General features: G+C 39.3%; 1 protein-coding gene across 1 annotated transcript; it reads left to right on the top strand.

Annotated features, from left to right (window-relative positions):
• Positions 1-10,745: 10,745 nt before the first annotated feature.
• On the top strand, positions 10,746-15,147 carry LOC121621800 (adenosine receptor A1-like). Its single transcript, XM_041958437.1, is given in 3 exon segments — positions 10,746-11,136; positions 11,395-11,947; positions 11,949-15,147. Coding segments are annotated over 3 exon segments (960 nt in total). The 5' UTR covers positions 10,746-10,807; the 3' UTR covers positions 12,027-15,147.

Genomic DNA, 15,147 nt, shown 5'->3' with positions numbered 1-15,147 from the left:
TTGCGTTTATTATTCTGCAAGTCCAGCTTTCCTCGAAGTTGGACTCTGCAGGGTTAACTGCAGTTAGGAATTGCGTCCAAAAGTTCAATTACTTAGAAAAACTTTTAATTTAATTGTCCGTCCGAGCATGAGAAGACTTTGGCAGCAGGTATCACTGAGCAAGCAATCACTGAGATGGTCTTCAGTTGCTTAAGGAAGCAGATTCAATGTCTGCTTGTAAATATATTCAGTCTGATCACTTTCATTTTTTTTTATACAGAAAGCGATGACTCAGGATGTTGTTTTGGGACATTGCCTATGATCTCAGGCTCTGGTCTGTGCATTAGAGTGTTCATGAGCTGACACTGAATCAGTTTTATTAGGCCTCTGTCATCCCACATGCCTTCATTAGCTCAAGTGAGAGTCTACATGAGTTAACACCTCTGGAAACGCAGTAACTGTCAATGTGAAAAGTACTGCAGTAGCATATTGGTTCAGCACTCAGGAACATCACTGTACAGCACACTGCATCTGTTGCACTTTTATTGGTTGTCCATTTATTTGGTGCAGTTCTTTTTATCTCCATCTTGGATGGGTCCAGTAATAATGCTCCTTTGTATCAGTACGGTGCTGTATTAACAATGAATCTAACATGACTGAGAAATTACATTGTTTTATACAATTAATGATTCACTGTCAATTGTCAGTATATAACTCTATCAAATTGCTATAGCTTGAAACATTTTATCAAATTGTTGTCTAGATAGTTACAGCATACCATTTAAATTTCTTCTTTGAGAATAAAAAACATTTATCTTCCATTATTAATTACCAAATACATACATACATCATTATTTCTTCCACTGATTGTCCTCTATAGAAGACTCCCATTGGTTGCACCACACATCAAATCATTATCTATGAATAGAAGTCATGAATTTGATTATGACCTTACAGGGATCCGCTTGCACATGTGCAACAGGGATTACATGACAGTGAAGCTTCTATTACCGGTTCCAGTCAACAAAATTATTCTCAACATCCTCACCGAGCTTTCTACTTTAATGTAGAATTTATTATTCTATGCCATCTCTGTTTGTGTCTATATTAATCAGTCAACCTCAGCAGTTCTCCAAAAGGATTTTACTGTTCTAGTTAGTAAGATGAATGGAGGGCAATTAAAAATAAACAGGGAGTGGCTTTGAATATTAAATGTACAGATCAGCTCCCTCAGCAGCAGGGAATGGCCTCCTGTGCTCCAGACAGAGTGCCGATTTTAAGTTCACCAAGCAATTTTTTAATTTTTTGCTATTATGAGACAGAAAGACTCCATAACAAACTCATCCTACCATCACTGATATGGTGCCTTACTTGTAGTAGAAGAAGTGTTCCTGTCCACTGGGTGGATTTACCATCTTGTTTCATGGACAGGTTTTGTTGTTTGTTTATGGAAAACACATGACAATGTATCCTGATCATCAGGGTAGATGATTTACACAATGCATCACAGTTTCCTGCACGCACTCCTGACATAAGGTCAGAGTGGTGATAACAGCCTTTAACTTTTTGAATAGGTTGATGTAGATGGCAGAATTTGAAAAAAACTTTAGATTTTGCTTTCTTCTTCTTCGTTGTCTGCGTCTTCTTTTGCTGCTTCTTCTTCTGCTTCTCTGCTTCTGCTTCTTCTTCTTTTTCTTCTGTGGCTGCTTCTTGAAAGTTGGCAAATAACAATTTTTTTGTTTCCTGTCCACAATCTCTAATTCTTGTGATCTGTTTATTACAGCCATGCGTATACCTAACTTCTGATGAAACTACTCTTCTACTCTCCTTCTGTGGGCTCTTTATGTATCTTCACTCTCACTGACCAACTGTGGTCGACAGAGGGAACGATGTTGTTGTTCTTGTTGCACATTTGCTACACAGCACTTTTCTGAATAACGGCAACAGGTATTGCTCTGCAATACTCAGACAGTGTACAACCTATATTCAGTATTTGTGTCTGGTAAACATTTATCCAAGTTTCAGAATAACAATTACATAGAAAAAACAAAACATTTTCAACTACCCTCACTTTCATATTTGGATGTCTATTTGTAATATTCTGAGAAAGTCAGTTTGCTTTGTTTGCACATCGTTTTCTGCCTGTCATGCCAGCCCAGTAATACTCAGGCTCCGTTCATGCTGATAAAGGAACTGTTGACAATTAGGGACCCTTTTGAGCTCATATACAGTTATCACATTTTATAATTATTTGATTACTCAATACTGGCACATGAATCAGGCCAAAGATCTTTATGTCAACGCTAACCTCCACCTGTAGCAATTACTTAAAATATTTGATTTGACAGCTCCCTTTTGTAAATGTGCCAGTTGTAAAGACACTTTGTCATCACCTGATCTGTCTGGTAGCACCAACTGTAGTAAACTGCTGTAAGTAGATTAGCCAGATTCTAATGCACCATTCTTCATAAATACACAGAAATAACGAATTTGTGTTGTTTTTGGTGCCAAAAACAAGGATAAACATTAACAGTCGGCTTTAAGATTTGACGGCACAGTACAGTATTTCCATTTCTGCAGCAGTAATGGACTGAAGTCACGTGCAATAGACCTAATATCATACCGCAAAAATAGAATTATATTTGTGCATGTTGTGCAATTTTATATATATTTATTATGTTTTAAGTATTATGAAAAGAGAATAGTTTAACTCATTTGCCTGTTGGAGGAAGTAAGTTAAGTCGCCCCTTCCCGGTAGCAAGTTCAGCAATATGTGGAGAGTAAAAATGATAAAGTGAGCAAACCGGAGAGGGTGAGTAGACCGGATGAACGTGGGTGGACTGTCAGTGGACAGGAGATGGCAAGAAGATGGCATTTAAGAAAGTGACAAATCAGAGAATTAATCAGGCATAATAAATGCAAAAAGAAAGTAAAAGACTAAATTGGATGAGAGTGATTGTGGCGGGAGAGCATCTGTCATAGAAAAGGGGAGAGACGATGACAAAGTAATTGTTAAACTTGCACCAGAGGGAGCTTCTTTCTGGGACTGGAATCCAATACAGCTAACTAAATCCATAAATAAGGAAACTGGGGAGGAAAGGACTGCTGAAATATTGAGAAATGTATTATTGCTGATTATATGTAAGGATGGAGGACGGCGAGGGAGAGCAGTCAGAATGAGTAAAATAAATAGCAGGAAAGTTCTATGTTCTCTGACTAATGATAGAAAATGGGTCAGGGGGTGTAAAAGGAAATTCAACAAGTGCAAATGTAAGTGAGGTAAAACATCTGAAAGCTAACAGAAATTGGATGCTGAAAAGCCGCAAAGGATCGAAGTAATAGATCAGCTAAGAAGCACCTTGATGTGAAAGGGCTGCACTGGGAAACAGATAAAGACATTTTTAATGAAGGTGTTAATTCAACTTCAGTGGAGTGCAAGAGCCTTAGCTGCACATTGCAGAGAGTTTTAGGAGTATGTAAATAAGTTGTGAGAGAAACATAATGCCATCTGTATTCAGGAGAAACCACAGTTGGAGTTTATTATAAAGGAATATGCTGCAGTTAGAAGAGACAGCGAATCTGGCAAAGGCGGAGGAGTTGCATCATTCACACAGAATGAGTAATTAGGGTGTACACATAAAGACAGATCATGAAGCAGCTGTGATTAAGGTTGACAGAGGTACTATAGATATGATTAACTATTACAATCCATCTGGGAAACTAAATTGAAATAAATTAGAGGATGTTGAGGGACCATTGGAAGACAGTGTAATGTAGTGTAGGGATTTCAATTCACACAGTTAATTATGGGGTGGCAATAGAACAGATGCAAAGAGTGTATAGATGATTTCTGTTTGGTGTGTATTACTAAAGGGGAAGGAACATGATATAATAACATGCAAAACACTGCATATGTATCTAGTGCAATATTAGGTGTATGCAAAACGAGTGTGGTAAAATACACTGCTCACAAAAATTAAAGGAGCACCTTAAAGAAACACATAAGATACATCAGATCAAAATATGAAGTTGGATATCTATACCAATAATGACAGGGCACTGTTTTAGGAACAAAAGGATGCCAAGTCTTTTAATGGAAATAAAAGTTTTCAGCTTACAGAGGGCGCAATTATGTAGACACCGTAAAATCAGAGTGAAATGAAGATGTTAAGGGCTAGTCCATTTTTTCCAAAACTTAATTTTTGCCACTGAAAATGCTTTTCAGTATCTTGTGTGGCCCCCACGAGCTTGTATGCATGCTTGACAACGTCGCGGCATGCTCCTAATGAGACGACGGATGGCGTCTTGTGGCATTTCCTCCCAGATCTGTGTGAGGGCATCCCTGAGCTGTTGTACAGTCTGAGGAGCAACCTGGCGGCGCCTAATGGACCGAAACATAATGTCCCAGAGATGTTCTATTGGGTTTAAGTCAGGGGATCGTGAAGGCCATTCTATTGTTTCAATTCCTTCATCCTCCAGGTACTGCCTGCATACTCTTGCCACGTGAGGCCGGGCATTGTCGTGCATTAGGAGGAAACCAGGACCTACTGCACCAGCGTAGGGTCTGACAATGGGTTCAAGGATTTCATCTCGATACCTTATGGCAGTCAGAGCACCATTTCCTAGGCAGTAGAGGTCTGTGCGTCCCTCCATGGATATGCCTCCCCAGACCATCACTGACCCACCACCAAACCTGTCATGTTGAACGACGTTGCAGTCAGCATAGCATTCTCCTTGTCTTCTCCAGACTCTTTCATGTCTATCACAGGTGCTCAGGGTGAACCTGCTCTCGTCTGTGAAAAGTACAGGGCGCCAGTGGCGGACTTGCCAATTCTGGTGTTCTTGAGCAAATGCCAGTCGAGCTCCACGGTGCTGGGCAGTGAGCACAGGGCCCACTACAGGACGTCGGCCCTCAGGCCACCTTCATGAAGTCTGCTCCTGATTGTTTGGGTAGAGACATTCACACCAGTGGCCCTCTGGAGGTCATTCTGTAGGGCACGAGCAGTGCTCAGCCTGTTCCGCCTTGCACAAAGGAGCAGGTATCGGTCCTGCTGAGGGGTTGAGGACCTTCTACGGCCCTGTCCAGCTCTCCGAGAATAACCACCAGTCTCCTGAAATCTCCTCCATGTTCTGGAGATTGTGCTGGGAGACACATTAAACCTTCTTGCTGCAGCACGGGTGGATGTGCCATCCTAGAGAAGTTGGACAACCTGTGCAACTTCTGTAGGGTTAAGGAATCGCCTCATACTGCCAGTAGGGATATTTACGCAAGCCAAAATCAGCACGAGTGGAAAACCAGCCGAAAAAGATGAAGAGGGAGAAACTTGAAATGACCTCCACATGTAAAACCAGTCCTGTTTTGAGGGTTTTCTAATTGTTGCCACTGAAGTGCACCTGTTGTTTATTCCATGAACACCAATACAGCTGAAATTGATTAACGAGGCCCTCAGCTGCTTAACCAACCAGAAAATTATCAGACAGGTTTAATTCAATTCATGCCAGTGCCAATGAAAAAGGTGTTCCTTTAATTTTTGTGAGCAGTGTATAATGCAGTCGGTAGAGATCCTTACCCTGTAATGACTTAAGTTGGCACAAATATGTATTACGATAAGGGAAAGAAAATTCCTGGATGGAAACTGGAAAATGCTAACTGGGATTCTTTCCAAGAGACCAGAGCAAACAGATGTATAAAGCTTCAAGAGGAGAACCAGATGGACCCAAATATATTCCACAGTGAACTAGTAAACGAAATAATGAAATCCGCTGAGGAAATAATGCCTAAAAGTACAGAATGTCCCAGGAAAGTATCCTGGTGGAATAGCGACTGTAACAAAGCCGGAAAAGCCGGAAATGAAACATCTAGGAAACTCAAAACACTCAATTCTTAGGATGATTTGATCCCGTATAAAAGGGCCGAGGCGATAGTAAGGAGGACAATAAGAACACAAAAAAACACTTTTGATGGTAATATTATATGAAGAAGAAGAGAGAGGTACAGCTGTAGGATATCTGGGGCATTTTCAGAAAAACTGGGGGCATAAGAACTTCTGCCACAAACATTTAGAAGAGTTCACAGTTCATATAATCTTACAGAGGAATGCAGTATAGACAGGAACTGAAGGACAAGTCAGAGCAACTTCCAGTATGGTGCATAGTCCAGAACCACAGTAGTCACGATTTTTCAGGAAGTTTCAGTTCACAGATGACTCCCGGTACAGGGTGTGCAGGGGCAGCAGCATATATCCCAGTGAGTGAGTCCAAAATTAAGAAAAGAGTGTCTGACCGTTGTCAGTATGGGCCAACAAGCATAAGATCTGGCGATCGTCACTCAGAACAGAATTTACCAATGAAATGTTCATTATAATGTACAGGATGGACATTAAGGGTATATCTATACATTTCCTTTGGGTTCCTGCTCCTGTTGGTGTGGAGGAAAATTAGCAGGTGGATAATTTGGCCAAACAAACACTAAGCGTTCAGCATCTAGACCAAGAAGCTCCATCAAGCAAAGCTGAAGCTAAGACTTCATTAGAACATATGCATGATCAGTATGGCAGGATGATAATGAAACTGGAAGACATCTTTGGTGTATAATACAAAAATACATGTTGGTGCTGGGAGGATGGTGGGCTGGAAATAAAGGGAAGAAAGTAAATCATTCCTCTTACAATAGGTCATATAGGTCTCTGCCATACATTATACAAAATAGGCAAGCACCCAAGCAGAAAATGCACACGTTGTAGTGAACCAGACACAGCTGCTTCACTGTAGGAAATAGAATATCGAGAGAAATCACCTTCTTCAGTCATCAAAAGCAAAGCACCTTGACTTTTCATTCTTATCACAATATATGTTTATGTCACAGTATATAGATATGCAGTATAAGGATAAACTGGGACAATGAAAGGTTTCTAAAAAAAACTGATTAGCTAGAACAGTCTGGAGTTTCTTTTTGCACAATAGCTCGTTCCACACTCCAGTCCAGATGGTGGCGGTAATGCACCACCCAAAGCTGGTTTGCCAACCGGAAGTAAACGAAAAGAAAAAGAAGAAGAAAAAACTATGGCGCGAGTAACGACCTCAGTTGAACTTAAAAGTAAATGAAGTTGATGAATTTGTAGGTGGACTGTACAGACGACAACAGACAGGAACAGTGACCGAGGCGAACCAGTGACCAGTGGTCTGGGGTTGACACTTCTCGCAGGGTCCGGGTGAGTTAAATTGTAGCGAAGCTAAATTAGCACGAGCTAGCTAACTAGCGGTGTCTGTTCACAATAGCCAACATAATACTGCAGGGAGAGTGTCAGTGTTTTTTTCGGGGTGAAACTTGTGAGCTACACCTGTTAAATTGTACTGTTGTGAGATGTGTAAGCTAAGTTAAAAGAGAGTTTGTGCATTTAAAATAAGACGTAATGTATATTGTTCATAGTTTCTTTTAACTTAGCTTTAACGTCCTGCAGCAGTACAATTTAACAGGTGCTCACAAATTTCACACTGGGAAAAATACTCCATTTCCAATTTCTTTTATTTAGCAGCTAATTGGAATTGGAGTACTTTTGCATAAACGGTTTTGCAGAATGGTTTGTACAGCGAGTGTTAAAAACAATTTAATCTGTGCATAAGGAGAGAATGTGCACTGAAATGTTATTATTAAAATGACTGATTTGTTAAAAATCAGTGCTGTTGTACTATTCATCGGTTCATGTTCAAGTTGTATTGGTAAAATGTTGAAATCCATAAACAATGATTAAAATCAGAATTCACGATTGAAACGAGAACAAAATACATTTCATGTACAGTACATATACATACAATGAATATAATTGCTATTGCCATTAAAGTGCTGATTTAGAATTTTTTGCTAACATGATCATTCATAATGTCAATGCATATCAGATCATATCATTAAAAGTAACAACCCTGTTGTTATACATGTTTTTAGATCCCCAAAAGTGCCTGGCACCTTGGATCCTTTCCTTGATGAAGGAGATGGCGAGCGAGCCACCGATGAACCTTATCATCCCTCCTTCATTTTGATGGCACCAGTGTGGTAGGATTGTGTCACAAGCCCACATTCCCTTTGTTTTTATTATTATTATGTGCCCCCAGGCCAGAACTAAAACTGAAACAGCACAATGATGAGCTCAGAGCTGAGAACAGATCTGAAACTGACTCAGTTCATTTTAACCTGAAACTTGCTGCCGAAACCAGCAACTGAGGAAGCTGGAACATATAAATGCAGGAGCTGAACCTTGCCACGCTTCAGGAACATGACCTTTTAAAGGGAATTAAAGATATTGAAAGTTGTTTATTAAGAAGCTGAAGTAATCAAAGGTTTTAATTTTTTCATGTCTTTCTAAATACTGGAGTATTGTGACTTAATATGGTTAATATTTAGAATTTAGACTGGCAATTGGCTTTTTTTTTTTTTTTTTTTTTTTTGCTTTAATGTGTCATTATCACTTTCACTTTGCAATTTTGTTGACAATTGGGTACGATGTCCAGAGAAAATCAAGGCTGACTGGCGATCCAGTCCAGCTGGCGCCATTTCTATCTGCTTTCATGTCTCCATTATAGACAAACTCCACCCTGGTGCCAACCCCTGCTGTAGTTACTTGTTAGCGGGAAGCAATAATCAAACTGTGTTATTACCGCATGTAAAATTATGACAATTTGATTTCATCAGTAAACATGCATCTTTCCTCTCTGTATCAATTCAGTTTACTGTATTCAATCTGTCTGAATCCAGCTACTAATTTTTGTCCTACACTCACTCTCAACCCCTCTCTATGTGTCTAGGCAGTGGTACAATATTCATTTCCCTGCCCTATGACCGTTAAGCAGGCTACATGGGTTACATTAACATTTGCACTTAAGAGAGCTTTCGAATATTTGCGTTCTCTCGAGTGCAATGTTAGACTGGCCTGATTAAAAAAAGTAAATGTTTCTAACATATCTAGAGTTCAAATAAAACTTTTTTCATACAATGCTGCCTATTTGTCATACAGTGCCGCCTTTTAATAAATATTCTGTTTCCCAAAGCTGCCACTGTTGCATCCTCTTTTGTGCTCGGTCTTTTGAAAGCTAACAATATAAAATATAGCAACAGTTATGACATTACACTAACCCTCACATTCTACTGTACAATACTTACTGTACAATACTGAATTTAAAAGTAATAATCTGTTCAGGTAAATAACACTGGTGACACCGTAGTAGTAACAGTGCTGGCGACCACAGCTGTTTACTGACATTTCACTGTGAAATGTGAAATTTGAAAATATGTTGCAGTAAGAGAAGTGACTGCATGGCTGCAGAAGAGTGGACAGAACATACATTCTTAACATTTTCATGTAAAAATTCTGAGCTGCCCTCCCCAAACTTTCATTCTAGCACAAATGATGAGCAAAAGAGGAAGAGCATGTGACCTGGAGGAAAGACCAATTAAAAACTGCAGTTTTTCCTGCAACAAAAGAACGTGGAAGCAGAAGTTAACTGCGACCGGTTTTTCATTGTATTGAATATTTTGTGTTATGTGGAAGTTTTTTATCCGACCTGACAAGTGAATGACGGCAAATAACTTAATAGAAATCACCTATGCAAATTAAAGACATACAAACAAAACGTTTTAATCGTGAAGTAACAGTAAAGTAAGTGTTATTTTGATTCATATACATTTTGGAAGAATATGCTTTCATCAACAAGACAACACATTTTATTGTAATACTTCTTGGTTTGCAGTGGTAAGATATGTTCTTGGTTACTGAGACAGTTTCCGGATATTCTCCAGTCTCACATGTTAGTCAGTAGCTCTAATTTATGCAGCTGTTATGCACCACCACTGCAGCCACCCGTACAAAGACAGGACACCACAAGTGAAAGAAAAAAAATCAAGAGCATTCTTAGAGTTTAGATCAGGATCAGGTTGAGAGAAGCGGGGGTGAGTTCACAAAACTGCATTTAGTGCTTATCAGAAAACATATTGATGTCAAAAACAAATATGTTTATCACTGCTTCTCATGCTGTTTGAAGGAAACACACACTGGAACTAATGTTACCTCAGTGATATCAGCAACCAAATATATGTATATATATTTAAAAAAAAAAAGTAGTCCACAGTGAAAGTTGTTGTAATGTGCAGTGATTGCAGCAAAATACCAACAAACTCCGGTCAGCTCAGACGTACTGTGACCCTGTAAGAAATGAATGGGTGTACAGGGACCTGTTGCCTTTGGTGTGGTGTTTGCAGTGTCACTGTAAACATACCTTTCAGGCTCCAATGTGTTAGTTACAAAACAAAAGGAGTCCCTACCATGGTGACAAATTTATGTCAATAATCACAAAACTTCAAATTTGTATGCATTTAAGATTAATTAAAGCTGCTTATGTATGCGAGTGAAATGTACATCTTTTCAAGTATTGGTAAGTAGTTTCTGTAAACCAATCTCATTTGTTTTCATGTAATTAGTCTCATTTCCTCCCAACAGGAAAGACATCAGGGCTCTTATTGTTGACTGTACGCAAAACAAAAAACCCCAAAACAGTAGGCAGCAGGATTACAACCTGATGCATTAAATACATAGCATTAAAAGCTCAGTGCTACCTTACAGTGACAAATGAATATATTACACAGCCGTGCAAAGAAATCAGATGCAAAACATTTCAACTTAAAAAAAAAAAAAAAAAAAAGCGAATGGCCACTGACTTCCTCAAAGGTTTCACATGACCGAGATGAATGATAAGTGGCACAGCGCAGCACATTCAGGCTCAGACACATTCAGACACACTGCACCGATACTTCTCAAGTATTTGCAAAATAGAAAGCACAATGGATGTGGGAGAAGTGATCTACACGTTGTTGGAGGTGCTTATTGCTGTTAGCTGCTGCCTTGGTAATATGTTGGTTATTTTGGCACTGTGGACGAGCAAAAGCATGCAGCAGCCTACCTTCTGCCTTATTGTTTCTCTGGCTGTGGCTGACTTTATGGTTGGCTGCACGGCCATACCGTTGGCTGTGGTGGTGGATGGACGAGTGAAGACTTCATTCCACGGCTGTCTCTTCATCAGCTGTGTGGTCATCCTGTTCACCCTCGTCTCAGTTTTGTCTCTGGCGGCTATTGCAGTGGACCGATACCTCCGGGTGTATGTCCCTCTTAGGTGAGATTTTTTCTTTTTGATGGTTTATTATCCAGAGAAAAGTGAAACAGTGCTGCTAAGCATGGCTTTAAATCAAAAGCTTTATGTAGTAAATTATTTTACCTCAACCTTTGATCTCTTTTGCATGGCTTGCAGTACAAAAAAGGTATTTACTAGTCAACACTTCAATGACTTCATGTTTTATGTGCTTTCTAATTGTGCTGTGCATGTTTTGAAAACAGAATTGACTTTATCAATAATTAGTGTTTCTCTCTGTAGGTACAAAAGGACTGTAACACAGAGACATTCTTGGCTGGTGGTAGCTGTATGTTGGCTTATTGCAGTACCACTGAGTTTTGCTCCCATGCTCGGATGGTACAACCATGAAACCTTGTCTAACTCAGTCAACTCTACTGTTGTCTGTAAGTTTATAGCAGTGATCCCCATGTCATACCTGGTTTACTTCAACTTTTTCCTCTGCAACCTCACACCCCTGTTGGCGATGACTGTATTATACGGCTACGTTTTCTTTACTATTCGAGGAAACCTTCGAGAGAAACCAGGAAACGGTGTGCAAAACCAGTCTCAGAACTACCTGAAGAAGGAGAAACAGCTGGCAGGATCTCTGTCTCTGGTCTTGGCTCTGTTTGCCCTGTCGTGGCTCCCTCTCCACATAATGAACTGCGTTGCTTACTTTGGTGGGCCGAGTGATGTGCCAGAAACAGCTTTCTATGTCGGCATCCTGCTCTCTCATGCCAACTCAGCCGTAAACCCAGTTGTGTATGCGTTCAAAATACAAAAGATCAAGACAGCGTACCTGAAGATCTGGAGATGGTTTATTGCATGTGGAGAAGAAAATCAAGGATCTCAGACAAGCCGGACAACAGACAACAATCTCAGTAGTAACATGAACAGTGGCCAAAAATGAGTGTTTGTTTGTGTGTGTCCTTGTTCTTAAGGACCAATTGTTTTTGACAGTTTAGCATAATGAATATTGCAAAACTGTGAACTGTTTATTTACTGTATATAAATTGAAATTCAAAAGCTACCTTTTAATGGCTGATGATGATAGCCTGTGCATTGATACAGTAACCAAATCCAGCCATGTGCACTGAAAAATCTGTTCTGTTTGTGTGTCATGTATATGTGGATGTGTGTGTCTGTGTGCATTGCGAAAACTGTCTTGCAGAGGAAAAGGACAACTTCCACTACAAGCTTCAGTTTTAACACCAAGTTTCGTATCACTGTCATTTTTCTGTTTCTGTTCCAGTTCCAGTTCTTCATTGCTCATTTCAGCAGAAAACTCCATCCTGACAATTTACATCATCATCTTTGACCTAAAAATATGTTTACACAAGATGCATGTTAACCAAATTCAGACATCTGAAGCACGATGGTCATTTGTTTGAGGACATGCTTGTACTCTGTAGACATTTGGCCAGAAAAATAGAAACACATTGTAATCTAATGCAAGTTCTTTGTCATTTCTTCACACGGTATCAGACAGGTGTTAAATCAGCTGTATAAGCCTTTAAACCTGTAGGTTGTTCCATTGCTAAATTGGATTGGATTATTTAGAAATCTGTTAAAACAAATGTAAATGTATTTATGTAAACAAGAAATGACACACACGTTTCAAAACAGAGCAGTCAACACAGCAACACCCCAAAGTACAGCCTCAAAAATGACCAAAGTGTTGAGTCAGCAAGTCTCCAACTCAGTCTCAGCAGCATTCAAACAAGTTTCAGAAAGGTAGCAGAGCTGCGTTTGGATGGCATTAAGTTGCTCAGATGTTGATATTTTTCATCTGTGAAAAATACATGGCCTGCTACTAGTTGTTGGCTTGTAATAACTGATGTATGTATTTTTTCTTTTTTACACACAAGCTCAAGGGTACGTGTAGAAATTTACACGAATCTGCAAAATTGAGGAAGAAATCCAACCTAAAATCCATGACTGTTACGTAAAGTGACAGCTTGTCGCTCTGTGCATCGCATGTTTATGTTTTGTTATGAAGGTCAGTGTCACAACGAGCCCTGTGCAGTGCACTCAGAAGGAATATATTGAAAATAGACGGCAAACCGTCCGTTTCTCAGAATAAAATGCATGTTTCTTTAGTCACCGTTTTGCAATTCGCCAGTATGTATCTCATTATGCTGTTGTGTGTTTTTATGTTCTTGTTTGTTTTAAGGGGTAACTTCTAAACTATTTTTCAACCTGGATCCTATTTTCCTGTGTTTTTGTGTCTACGTGACTCATGGGGAAAACAATTTTTGAAACTGGTCCAGAATTGAACGAGAGCGCCGCAGTCAGCACCTGCAAAAAGGGCTGTAATGTAATCCTTCCGTGCAATTGGGCCCAGTAAATGTACGTCCACTTAAAGTGTGTTTTGCCACTGACAGGCTCAGATTTTTATTCTGAGTGTCTGATATCATTATGGAAATGATCCCTACAGAGATCTTTTTGTTAAAGAGTAAGATCCTTTTTGTTTAACAAGAAATGGCCACTATATCACTCTCAGCAAAGCCTCCAGACTCCATTTCCTTGGCGAATTAAGGATTTAGAGCGTTGGTCAGAATAACAATCATGTCAGTGGTAAAAACAAGCACTTAACTTGCCTTGAAGGATTACATTGCAGCACAGCAAAATAGGGTCCAGATCGAAGAATACCATAGTTAGCCATTTCTCATTTCTTATATCAGAGATTCAGTTGAAATTCCTCATTTCTGCAGGTTTGGCAGGTACAGATTTTTTTTTTTTTTTTTTTTTTCAGTTAGTGGTGTTATATTTAAACAGTGTGTTTCAGTTCCTCAAGTAAGCTTTCTTCGCATGCAGTACTGTATATACATAATGACTCTGAAGTCATGACAACTGTGTTTAATGTTTATGAATACAGTCTTTTAGTGAGTATTTACTTCTTGGCTGCCATAGAAAGTTAATGCATATTTGCAAACCGCCACTTTCAAGAAATTTCCCATGCAGCTGAATCTGACATGACACTTCAATTTGCAAAAGCTTAAACCACAATATTTCATTTCCTCTTTCTGCGTGCACAAGACTTGATTGTGGCACTTTTACCTAGCTACCATAAATTACACAAATCAGTTTTCCAGTCTGATTCTGGGTATAAAACAGCTGTGCATTTCCAAACTGGATTCTTTTAAAGAAATAGCTGCAACCCACCATAAAGTCTGTAAGTTGCTGACTTTGCTAAGACTATACAGTTTAATAACTGACTTTCTCCGCATTGGGTTTAACCTTTACTTAAAGAGAATTGAATGCCTGTGGCTTTTTCAGCAATGCATCATAGTCTGGTACAACCACACTGAACAACAGTCACAGTTCTGAACTGTCCGGTCAAAGCACCAGATAATACCATTTTGTTTAGATTTTCTTTATCTGACAGACCAAGGTATCTGATAAACATCCCTTGCCATCCAGTTACAAAGAAATTCTTAATGTAATATTTAATATAATGTTAAGTAATAATGAATAATAAGTAATAAGAAAGTAATGAGTACTAATAATACAATGCTGCTCCCAGTCTCGTGTAGTTTTTGTGGGGCTGTATTCACAAAGGATTTCATCTTGTCACTAGGAGTTCTGCTAAAACGGCACTAATAGTTCCAAAGAGTTTCCTCATTCGAGTTATTGTCAAAGCAGTTGAGAGCAACTTTTAGTAAAGAACAAGAACTCATAAACTGAGAGAGGTTGAGGTTGACCGCAGCGCTGTGGATGGCAGCCGGTTTCATGAGGCAACTTCCTGGTTTTGCCCACATGCGATTGGTATTTGACTGGTGAGATATATAGATATTCATCAACACACAGATGTGTGAGATACAAGTTCACATGGATGGATGGATAGATAAATATTCGGATTGACAGATACACGGATTGATAGATTTAATGAATATTTTAGATATTTTGTGAACTGTCAGATTTCATACATAAAACAAAGCCCCAGAATCACATAGCACTGGTTTTACTGCATAATCCAGCATCTGCCATCAAGTTATTAGGTTGGTAATTGTT

This window comes from Chelmon rostratus, chromosome 2, assembly GCF_017976325.1.
Source record: "Chelmon rostratus isolate fCheRos1 chromosome 2, fCheRos1.pri, whole genome shotgun sequence".
NCBI lineage: Eukaryota > Metazoa > Chordata > Actinopteri > Chaetodontiformes > Chaetodontidae > Chelmon > Chelmon rostratus.
This window is presented reverse-complemented; position numbering and strand designations above follow the sequence as displayed.